A 12,313-nucleotide genomic window follows, 5' to 3' on the forward strand; every position below is an offset into this window, starting at 1 on the left:
GGAGCCACCCAGGTGCCCCCAACCCATTTATTTTCTTTGCAGCAGAAAGCTTTTCCTAAAATGCACACCATCTTGGGAAGGGTGGCACATTTATCCTGGGTGATACATTAAGCCCATATTTTCAGCAGCTGAAGGACACAGAATGGCATGCTGGGTTCCTGCCTGGGAGAGTGAAACCACACGCTTCCCACAGCCGGTTGTCCCAAGAGAGAATCTAGGGTTTCAGTATTGGTGGCCTGGGGAGACGGAAGGGGGAATGTTCTCAGGGGAGGGGGGAGGGGTGTGGAACAGCCCAAAGCCTCTCCCTCTAAATTATGTCAGCAAAAGAGACCCCCAAACCTAGGTTTCCTCAGGAAACTTACATGCTACAGCCCTTTCTGGATCAACTGTCGGGTTCCTGCCACGTCGCCAAATTGTGCCTTCCCCTTCTCTGTGGTTAACTCCTATCTCCTTTGGGGTCACAAGCCAGCAGCAGCGACACGCCTCATCTGTATGTTGGAATTCAGGGGCCCCCAAACCTAAGTTTAAGAAACGGCCTCCTGGGGTACCTGGGTGGCTCAGTCAGTTAAGAAACGGCCTCCTCATCCTGCAGCGAAAGCAAAGCAAACAACGCCCCTGGGCCCATCCCCCCCCCCCCCAGCAGAGGTCATGTTCATAAACTGGCTCCTGCAAAACAGCATTTACCCTCTCAAAAAGCCGAGTCACCCAAACAGCGAGTGTGGCACCTATAAATTCAGAGTTTCTTTCACTTAAGAGGATGCTGTGTGCAGGGGTGAGGGGATGCAGAGCCCTCAGAGATCTGCGAGAGATGGATAATACACCAGGGCCTTCACGTAATGAGCTGCTTAGTGCTTCAGCTTATCACGATTCAAGTGGATTTCTCCCGTGTAGGGGCCTATAAGCAATTTAAAGAGAGATGTGGGCAGCAGGAATCCCCAAAAGTATCACTGTTCATCATCTGGGGGGCTATGCTGTTCTGTACCGAAAGGTGGGCATTAACATTACTTTGCAATGACTTACTAGAATTCCCAAGGACATTGATCCAGAGCCTCCTTCTCCCCCAAGGGCACCGCTATTCAAAGTATGGTCTCTGGACCAGCAGCATCGACACTTTCTAGGAGCTGGTTAGAAATGCTGAGTCTTGGGCCTGTCCCAAACCCAGAGAGCCAGAATCTGCCTTTTAACCAGCCCTGCAGGTGACCTGTATGACATCAAGGCTGAGACGCTCTGGGCCCAAACGACCAAGAGGGAAGAGGGGAGAAATGGACAATGTCAGAGCCAGGAAGCTTCTAGGCTCTTGGGACTCCTTCCCTATGCTCCTGGAATTGGGAAAATGTCCACTCAGTTCTTTTCTCCAGACACATTTCTTAATCCTGAGCACATATTTAGACTCAAATTGCTGGCCCAGTCTCAGGGGCCACAAGAATGATGAGTCAGACAAGAGCTTCAGTGAAAAAAAAAGGAAGCGGTGGGTGGAAAACAACACCAAACCTGTCAGCTGCCTCTGCCATCCCACCCCCCCGGGGGTCAGTCCATAATTTAGCCACTTCCTGGGAGCCGCCGTCCACAGCACACTTTGGGAGTCTTCCTTCCCCACCACTGAAGTCGTCCCTGCTTCCGGCTGTAGGAACTGGGTCAAGCCCATTGCTTCTGCTTCATCATCCATAACATGGAGCGTGGTGGATTGAATAGCATCTGCCCAAAGTTCACGTGGAACCCCAGAATGTGACCTTATTTGGAAACAGGATCTTTGCAGATGTAACTAGTTATGGATCTCAAGATGCAGTCATCCCGGATGTAGGGTGGGCCCTAAGGCCAACAGCAGGCATCTTCCAAGAGGAGAGGACCCAGGGAGACCCGGACACAGAGGAGACATGAAGACAGAGGCAGAGACTGGAGGAACGGAGCCACGAGCCAAGGAACACTGGTGGGACTCGAGGCCAGGAGAGGCACCGAAGGACTCTCCCCTGGAGCCCTCGATGGGAGCACGGCCCACCAATGTCTCCATTTCAAACTTCCAGCCTCCAGAGCTAGGAGAGGATACATTTCTGTTTTATTTTTCATTGTTTTAATGTTTACTTATTTTTGAGAGAGAAAGAGAGAGAGACAGAGCATGAGCAGGGGAGGGGCAGAGAGAGAGGGAGACACAGAATCTGAAGCAGGCTCCAGGCTCCAGGCATCTGCATGGCGCCCAATGTGGAGCTCTAACTCACGAACCTCAAGATCATGACGTGAGCTGAAGCCGGATGATTAACCAACTGAGCCACCCAGGCACCCCAATATCTGTTGCTTAAAACCACCAAGCTCATGGTGCTTTGTTACAGCAGCCTCAGGAAACGAATCTATGAGGATAAAATATGAGCCCTCAGTTCCCAGGGTGATCGTGAGGACTAAGCAAGGTACTGTGTGAAAAACACTCAGCACAGCACCTTGCATACAGTTTGAGCTCAACAAATATCGATGTCACTACTGTGATATTGTCAGTTCCCTATTTCACGTTTCTGTGACTTCCTCTCCGAGGAAATTTTAAGTCCTTCGAAGGTAAGGACTCGGTACTCCTATATAGTACCTGGCACCATGCTGAGTATGTAACTGGCACCATGCTGAGTATGTAACTCTTACCCGAAAAGACTTGCTGGATTAGGTGTGGAAGGGGGTCCCGAGGGAGGCAAGGGTTCTTGGAGTCAGATCAGCCTGGGCCTAAGTGCCGGCTCAGTCACTTACAGGCGGGGGGTGATCTTGGGTAAGTTCATTCACATGATGTGACATTTGCAACTTACAAACCATCCTGTCTAATCTGCAGGCTACTGTGAGGGTTCAAACCTCGTGCTCGCAATTTGGAAACAAGAAAAGAACTTCTGGGCCCAGGAACCTAAGAGAACCGGACTGACAGAGGTAGGTGACCCCTTCACAATCAGAAACTGCTGAGTTAGCAGAAATGGGGCACAAATGCAGTTTAGGAGCCAAGTAGGACGGAAAAAGATCTATGACATGCATGACCCTTCTAGGAAATTAACTGACAAAGTGAATGTAAAGTACTCTTAGTGAATAATAAGAAAGGGATGAACCCAGTAGAAGAATGGACAAGATATGAACAGCTAATTCACAGACAGTATATAGGGAACCAATTTGTACACAGTATTATGTACTAATTAGCATATATTTGTACCAATCGGTACATAAAAATTGTCAATTTGATTAGGATCAAAGAAACCCAAATTAAAAGCTATGCCATGTCTTAACAAATAGGAAAAGTCTAAAAAATTAAAGATAACACCCACTGTCAGTGGAAATACTGGCAACTAAGTACTTGCCCAGTCTTCCCAGAGGGGAGTCCCTGCCAGTGGGTACAGGGGTTCTTTGTGGGAGGATGGAAATGTTCTGGAAGTAGACAGTGGTGATGGTAGTACAACTTTGTGAATATACTAAAAACCACCATTACATACTTTAAAATAACGAAGTTTGTGTTATGTGAATTATATCCCAACAAAAATAAAATTGCGGGGTGCCGGCGTGGCTCAGTCGGTTGAGCATCCGACTTCCGCTCAGGTCGTGATTTCACCGTCTGGGAGTTTCAGCCCCACATTGGGCTCTGTGCTGACAGCTCAGAGCCTGGAGCCTGATTCGGATTCTGCGTCTCGCCCTCTCTTTCTGCTTCTCCCCTGCTCATGCTCTCTCTCCCTCTCTCTCTCAAAAATAAACATGAAAAAAAATTTTTTTAAATACAATTGCAAAAACACAGTTGGGCCGGATTTAGCCCACGGGCCATTGTCTGCCAGCCCCTGTTCTGATGTAGAAAGTGAGTCTTGGTCCCTTCTGTTGCCTACAGCTGCCCAGGTACCGGACACAGATGGCCGCTCGGGGCACATTTGCTGAATGAGCCACTGGGGAAGGGTCACCCGTGGGAATGCTACTTGCCCGGGGAAACACGCACCTCCTGGAATTACAGGGCTCACTGACTCAGCAGGTCAGCCCTCTGTGGCTGCACCTCGGAGGATTATCCTGACACACCGTGTTCACCAGGGCCAACAATGGCCAAGACTCTCAGGTCTTTGCTTCTGGTTGTGCTCTTTTCCTGGGGCTGCTCTCACAAAGTACCACAAAGTGGGTAGCCTAAAACAACAGAGATCCACTCTCTCACAGCGTGGACACTCGGAGGTCTGAAACGAAGGTGTCAGCAGGCTTGATTCCTGTGGGGGCCACCAGGGAGAGAGCATCCCATGCCTTCTCTTAGTTTCTGGTGGTCGCCGGCAACCAAGGGCATTCTGGGCTTGTGGTTGGATCACTCTCATTCCTGCCTCCGTTATCATGCGGCATTTTCCCTGCGTGTCTGGGTCCAACTGTCCCTCTTCTTGTAAGGATATAAGTCACTGGAATAGAGCCCACCCTAATCCAGCATGGCCTCATCTTCACCTAATCACGCCCACAAAGGCTCTTATCCCAAATACGGTCACATCCACAGGGACCCAGGATTAGGACTTGAACATATCTTTTGTGGGAGACACAATTCAACCCACAATAGCCATCTAGCCTAATCACTACCTCATGCACAACACCGCGGCTTTACTGGTCTTCTCTCAGTTCCTCAAGCGCTGGATATGTTTCCACCTCAGGGCCTTAGCATTTGCTATACCCTCTGCCAGGAATACTCAGCCCACCTGGCCAGCTCCTTCATCTCACAGGTCTCTGCTCCAAATACTATCACCACAAGGAGACCTCCATGCCCCCCAGGAAGAGTGGCCCCCTTCCTGTGATACACTCTTTAAAAACAACCCACTTTATTCTCTTCATAGCTATTATCCCTGGGGTGCTTAGGTGGTTAAGCATCTGACTTTGGCTCAGGTCATGATTTCGCAGTTTGTGGGTTCGAGCCCCGTGTCGGGCTCTGTACTTACAGCTCAGAGCCTGGAGCCTGCTTGGGGCTGTGTCTCCCTGTCTCTCTGCCCCTCCCCCATTCGTACATGTGTGCGCGAGCGCTCTCCTCTCTCTCTCAAAATTAAAATGAAAACATTAAAAAAATAATTATCATTATCCGAACCAACCTTACTTGCTTTTGGATTTTCTATCTTCCTCTGACCCCCACCCCCACGCAGAAGAGCTTAAGCTCTAGGAAAGAGGAATGATCGTGATTTCAAAAACATGACCAGAAATCATTTGACACTCTTCCCTTCAAAAAGTAGAGCCCAATTCCACCCACTCCCCACCCCCTTTGAAAATGGAGCCAGACTGGGGCGCCTGGGTGGCTTAGTCGGTTAAGCGTCCGACTTTCGCTCAGGTCATGATCTCGCGGTTCGTGGGTTCGAGCCCCGCGTCGGGCTCTGTGCTGACTGCCAGCTCAGAGCCCGGAGCCTGTTTCAGTCTGTGACTCCCTCTCTCTCTGACCCTCCCCAGCTCATGCTGTCTCTCCCTCTCTCCTAGAAATAAATAAAACATTAAAAAAAAAATTAGAAAATGTAGCCAGACTGAGTGACTCACTTCTAATGAAGAGAAGATGGCAGAAGGGACGCCGTGTGACTTGTGAGGCGGGGGGGTGGGGGGCTGGGGGGCAGAAAAAGGATCGCACCTGCCTGGCTTGCTCCCTCTTGCATCACTTGCTCTGGGGAAAGCCAGCGCCATGTTGCAGACAGTCAAGGGGCTCTGGAGAGAGGCCCCGTGGCAAGGAAGCACCGGAAGTGGATCCTTCAGACGATTTGAGCCCTCCCAACGAAGTCTTACAGCTGAGACCCAGGAATCATGGAACCAAGAGAGACCATCCCCACTGTGCCCTGTCTGAATGCCTGACCCACAGAAATCACAAGATAAATATATGGCTTGTTTTAAGCCATTAAGTCTGGGGGTGTTTGTTACATGACAGGAGACAGCTAATAAGTGAACCACGTACTCGTTCAGTGTTCCACCTCCGGTACCCAGAAACTGTGCCTGGTGCACAGCACGTGCTTAGTTAGGATTCACCAAGTGGCAAAGAGCTTGGAGGAGAACCAAGAAGCTTGGTGAAGCATCTTTAAAGTTTGAAAGGAAGGAAATACAAAGCAAAAGAGAAGGAGAAACAGAATTCTGTTCACCGCGACATCTTGGGATTTCTTTTCCAGACCTTCTTGCAGAAGGTCCTCTCGGAATAAAGGAAGAAGGGTGGACCCCAGCCCCAGACAAGGCAAGCCAGACTCACTGATCTGTACCACGCAGCTGGCTCCCAACTCCGGCCCCACTATGTGGCTCCCGACACACTTGAACTTCTTGCCGTCTGACAGCTGGGATTGGTTCAGCGTCTCCACCCCCAGCCTTGACGTCCCCACGGCCACGCCTTCTGGCTCTTCTGTCCATAGGAAGTCCGGGTCTGGGTACCCCCCGTCCCAGCGACAGGTGAGCTGCAGCGTGAGCTGTCTCTGCGACATCTCTGCCCGGCACTGAGGGGCTGCCGGAGGGGGTGCTGTGAAACAGCAGAGGACACGGGCTTACTCACGGACTCTGAGATGAGCCACTGGACTGACCCTATGGACTTACAGAACCAGTGTATCCGAGAAACACTCATGCTCAGTTAGTGTGCCCCGAAGTAGCTCCTTGGCACAAATCTGTGCATGACAATAGTCCGGGTCTCCTCTGCGGAGTGTCCAGTCTCTGAGGTTGGGGCCCTCGTTCATCTTGGCAATTCTCACTAGCCACAGTGACCTTTAAATGCAGCTATTTAAAATTAATTACATTACACGGTTAATCCTTACATCACACGCTCAACATTTCAAGGGCTCGGTAACTCCATGTGGTGGGCGGCTACTGTATCAGGCCACAAAGAACAGGACATTTTGATCATCATTGAAAGCTCTACTGGACAGTGCTGGTCCCTGGGGGTGGGGGAGGGGGGTTACGGGTAGGATTCACCCCCACCCTTAACATATCCTTCGGTTTTACTTTGTGCAGGTGTGCAGGCATTACTAAGAACACATAAACATTTAACAAGTTACAAACCTGTAAATCTAATGTAACCCATGTGTTAATAGCTGTATATGAAAATTCACATATATATGTATACTGTGCATGTATTCTATATGTATATCATAACACGTATGTATATCATGTTTCATGTTTTATAGATTTTATATAATACACATAAATAGAAATAAATTTGGATCTTACATAAATGGGTACGTACATGTCATCTACAAGAAAAATTATCGATAATATACCAAAATGAGGGGTAGAATGTTTTTTTCTTCTTTCCACTCATGTTTCCTCTAATAAGCACATACGACTTCATCTACAATAAATGTCATTTATGACAGCGAACACAGAGACTTATAAAGGCTCTGAATAACGTATGAATTAAGTAAGGTGTTATTATCCTGTTCATTAATTTGCTGTCCTGACGCTCCCTTTCGCTAGCAGAGGTTATGAGTACACTCTACATGTCTATGGTGGTTTTCACCCAAGGAATTTGTTCTCTCACCCCCCACAAGAAACGATTATGAACTGCTGGCTCCTAACAGTGCTAGAGGGCCCAGGTTCACGCACAGAATGAGGATGGTCAGATGCATACACAAATGGTGGTCTTTCCATGCAGTGGGATATTAACGCCATCATAAAAAGGATGAACCTTGAACACACAACGCTAAGTAAGAGAAGCTGGTCACGAGAGGCCACACTGGAGGGAGCCCACTGATAGAACACACTCGGAAGAAGCAAATGCCCAGAGACAGAACACAGATGGGTGGCCAGGGGGTGGAGAAGACAGGAAGCAGTAACTGGGTAGTAACTGCTCGATGGGGATGGGATTTCCATCTGGGGTGAAGAACACGTTTGAAACTACACCGAGGTGACGGCTGCACAACGCCATGAATGTACCAAATGCCACGGAGTTGTACATTTTTAAATGGTTATTCTGTACTTCCGCCTCAATTTAAAAAAAAAAAAAAAAGCAAGCATTAGGCTTGGCATTAATTTCCTTCTGTGGCTCACGGGGACGCTCCTCTGCGCCCCCCGCCCCCCCACAACTTAGCAGCAAGCTTCTAGCAGTGACTCCTCTCGGACAGGCAGCCCTGGGGGTGTGCGTGTGCGCGGAGGTAACGCCAGAGGCACGTTGGGGCCCGTGCAGCAGACACGCCTTTGTAGACAAGAGGGAGAGGCGCAAACGTGCAGGTGACGAAGGGTCAAGGTGAGGACGTGGGGGAGGGGGCGCCTCTTACGCACAGTAGACCAGGAGCTCAGTGGTCGCCTCCCGCCGTCTCCCGCTGAGCACGTTCCTGGCCAAGCAGGTGTAGTTTCCCTGGAGGTTTTGCGACATGAGAAGCAGAGTGAAGCTGCTGACCGCCAGGTTGTTTCCGAAGGGCTCAGGGCTGGAATCGGGGGCCCGGAACCACCACTCCACCATCGGCGGAGGCCGAGAGCTACTGCTGCAGCTGAAGTTCACCTGGGAGCCTCTGGCCGCATAGAGGGTGCCATTGGGGAGCACGCCGGTGCTGGAGATATTGACCTCAACCTCATAGGGACCGCCTGGGAATGACAGGGGAGCGGGGAAAGTATTCATTACATTTTTTTAAAGTATTTTTTTTAATGTTTTATTTATTTCTGAGAGAGAGAGAGAGGCAGCGTGAGCAGGGGAGGGGCAGAGAAAGAGGAGACAGAATCCGAAGCAGCTCCAGGCTCTGAGCTGTCAGCACAGAGCCCAACGCGGGGCTCGAACCCATGAACAATGAGATCATGACCTGAGCCAAAGTCAGACGCTTAACCGATTGAGCCACCCAGGTGCCCCTCATTACATTTTTTAAAAAAAAAGTTTTTAATGTTTATTTTTGAGAAAGAAATAGTGCGAGCAGCAGAGGGAGGGGCAAAGAGAGATGGAGACACAGGATCCGAAGCAGGCTCCAGGCTCCGAGCTGTCAGCACAGAACCCAACGTGGGACTCAAACCCATAGACCAGGAGATCATGACCTGAGCCAAAGTCAGACACCTAACCAACTGAGCCACCCAGGCGCCCTAGTTTTCATTACTTAAGAGTTAACTTGAGGGGCGCCTGGGTGGCTCAGTTGGTTAAGAGTCCGACTTTCGCTCAGGTCATGATCTCGTGGTTTGTGGGTTCGAGCCCCGCATCGGGCTCTGTGCTGCCAGCTCAGGGCCTGGAGCCTATTTCAGAGTCTGTGTGTCTCCCTCTCTCTCTGACCCTCCCCTGCTCACGCTGTCTCTCTCTCTCTCCTAGAAATAAATAAAAAACATTAGAAAAATTAAAAAAAAAAAAAAAAAGAGTCCAACTTCGGCTCAGGTCATGATCTCATGGTTCGTGGGTTTGAGCCCCGCGTCGGGCTCTGTGCTGACAGCTCAGAGCCTGGAGCCTGCTTCGGATTCTGTGTCTCCTTCTCTCTATGCCCCTCCTTCCTCCACTTATGCTCTGCCTCTATCTCTCAACAATGAATAAAGGTTTAAAAAAATATTTTTTTATAAAAAAAAAAAAAAAAGAGTTAACTTGAGCTCCTTACCAGATCTAACAGACACAGAAATGATCAGGAAGCAACCATGGAGCACGTCAATTTCTATTGAATACATACTATATGACAAATGCTATGCTTAAATGCCCTTATGCATTCTAATCCTGAGATAAATGTCAATTTACTGGGAGGGAGGTTCAATCCTTAAAGGAAGGGGGAAAATGCAAATCGCTCCTTTTCAAAAACACTGGTGGGTGGATGGGCTACCTGTGCATGAAAGAGCTAACATGGCCAGCCCAAGTGCTTTGCTTAAAAAGGCCCGCTTGCAAGGCTGGTCTTGGCTGGTGACTGGAACTTGGCTTTCAGGGAGTCTCACCATTTCCAGAACTGACGAGAGGGAGGCTCACTGGGCCTGAACCGTTTGTACAGTGTGCTTTATGCTGTACACCTGCTTCCCCTGAGAATCTGGGATTTGGGTGCATGCGAGGTAGAGGGCGCCAACGTGACTCGCCCCCAGTAAAAATCCAGCACGCTGGGTATCTCATGGGCTTCCTAACACATTTCACACGTGTTGCCGCAACTCATTCCTGGAGGAGTTGAGCATGTTCCATGGAACTCCCCCGGAAGAGGAATCTTGGAGGCTTTCCTGATTTTCCTCGGCCTTAACCCCATGTGTCTTTTTCCCTTTGCTGATTTTGCTTTGTATCCTTTCACTGTAATAAATGAAATTATATGCTGGGTCCTGTGAGTTCTCCCAGAGAAATCGCTGAGCCTGGGGGTGGGCGGGGCAACTCCTAGCATAATTTCACACTGAAACACAAGAAACATTGGTTCCAAGATCACCTTTGGGAGCTATTCACTAGCTGTGTGACCTTGGGAAAATTACTTAACCTCTCTTAGCCTCCATTTCCACATCTGTAAAATGGGGGCAAGGCCAGAAGCCATTGCAGGGAGCTATGTTGGTAATTTAAGTAGCACAGTAGAGCACACAGAACAGTGCTGGTCAGGTGGGAAGCACTGGTAAGTTCTGCGTCTTCTCTGGGTCCCTCTTACGTTTCTGAACTTCTTTCTTACCTCCAGAAATGCCCTCCCATGGCTGGTGCCCAGTGCATGCAAGCTGCCGCACCTCTTTTGATGAAAAGAATATATTTAACACCTATTTGTACTAAAGTCATTTAGCGTGTTACCTCTCCCCCTTTCAAAAAAGAAGAATCCAGGAAAAGCAACACTTAACAAAAGGAATAAATCTGTGACTGTAGAATTTGAACAGAAATAGGCCTGGGAAAAATTATTCCAGGGAGGAAAAGCCTCTCCCAGAGCCCCACAAAGCACAGCATCTATTTTACCTATGTCTGAGGCCACTGTATGACTCCAGAAACTGTGCATTTCTGGGGCGCCTGGGTGGCTGTCTGTTGGGCGTCCAACTTCAGCTCAGGTCACGATCTCGTGGATTGCAGGTTTGAGCTGCGTGTCAGCTCTTTGCTGACAGCTCAGTGCCTGGAGCCTGTTTCAGATTCTGTCTCTCTCTCTCTCTGTCCCTCCCCTACTCACGATCTGTCTCTCTGTCTTAAAAATACATAAACATTTTAAAAAGAAAGAAAAAAAAAAGAAATTGTGCATTTCCCAGGACAGGATTCTTGACAATATTCTTCTCAGGTTGGGACTGGCCCCTAACAGTTGCACTGATTTGCTGTCACCTCCCACAGAGGGTCTGTTTTTAAAATGATGCCATTGGTATGGAAGGTACCACTTACTCTTGCTGGCTAGTTGATTAGGTATGCAGACCAACAGGTAATAGGGCGTGCCCACAGTTGGCAGGCATCCAGTTAAGCATGGGGTACCTCTGTAGCCCTGACAGCCAAAGCCCATGCCAGCAAGGAGGTAGTATTTCAGATTGGAAGCCTGAGTCTTCTACCTTGTGGTCTGGAGGGCCATTAGTGGCCTGAATGGACAGTGTGGACCCCTAGCAACTGGGTGAGAGGGGCTTTTGACCAGCACAATTCTCACCAAGAAACAGGGCTGGATACAGGAAATGGATGAGAAGGATTAGAAAAAAAAATCAAATGGAAGAACCTGAAAGGCCTCCTGAATGAAGTGTTCAGAGGTTACAGCTCACTCATAAAGCCCGTGGGTTGAGTCCACTTTTTTTTTTTTTTTAATGTTTTATTTATTTCTAGGAGAGAGAGAGACAGAGACACAGCATGAGCAGGGGAGGGTCAGAGAGAGGGAGTCACAGACTGAAATAGGCTCCAGGCTCTGAGCTGGCAGTCAGCACAGAGCCCGATGCGGGGCTCGAACCCACGAACTGCGAGATCATGACCTAAGCGAAAGTCGGACGCCTAACCGACTAAGCCACCCAGGCGCCCCTTGACTCCACTTTCTTAATTAAAGCTGACGCTATCTTGATTCCATGGGGTTCTTCCCCTGCTCTGACTTCGCTACAAAGGAGGTGCCCGTTTCTTCCCCTTCCACTGCTCTCTCCACCCACTTGATAATTTATTCCCAAACAGAAAGCACCAGCCCTTTTTGCCTCCGGGGTGAGGGCGGCAATCACTCAAAGAGAAAAGAGAGCTGGGGCAGGAAACAAAAATAAAACAGCCAATAAATAAAAATAATAGAGTGGCGACAAAGGCTCAGCGTGTTACGGAGGCCTTGGTGACTGGAGCTGGAGTTCTCGGCTCTTTCTTGGATGGATGCCTTAGCCTAGATTGGGCGAGGCTTGTCCTCTGAATTCACAGACCTCGTGTAAATTCTACCGCCACTTACAGACAGACAACCTTGGGCAAGTGCTCATCCTTATTCTCTTGCCTTTCCTATGAAATGAAAAGAACAGTAATAGCATCTATCACTGGGTTGCTGAAGTCCCCAGTAAGAAAATTCAAGCAGAACACTGAGCCTGGTGT

At 49.2% G+C, this 12,313-nt stretch overlaps 1 protein-coding gene across 2 annotated transcripts in view; it reads right to left on the reverse strand.

Moving 5' to 3' along the window:
- Positions 1–12,313, reverse strand: part of VSIG10 (V-set and immunoglobulin domain containing 10) — a 38,248-nt gene that overhangs the window by 10,537 nt on the left and 15,398 nt on the right. For both annotated transcript variants that reach the window (XM_039248752.1, XM_039248673.1), the window contains exons 3-4: positions 8,179–8,481; positions 6,167–6,427 (exon numbers count right to left, since the gene is read on the reverse strand). In XM_039248752.1, coding sequence (XP_039104683.1) covers positions 6,167–6,427; positions 8,179–8,481 — 564 coding nt within the window. The remainder of the gene's footprint in view (positions 1–6,166; positions 6,428–8,178; positions 8,482–12,313) is intronic.

Source organism: Hyaena hyaena, unplaced genomic scaffold (assembly GCF_003009895.1).
Source record: "Hyaena hyaena isolate Hyena2069 unplaced genomic scaffold, ASM300989v1 scaffold_0, whole genome shotgun sequence".
Taxonomy (NCBI): domain Eukaryota; kingdom Metazoa; phylum Chordata; class Mammalia; order Carnivora; family Hyaenidae; genus Hyaena; species Hyaena hyaena.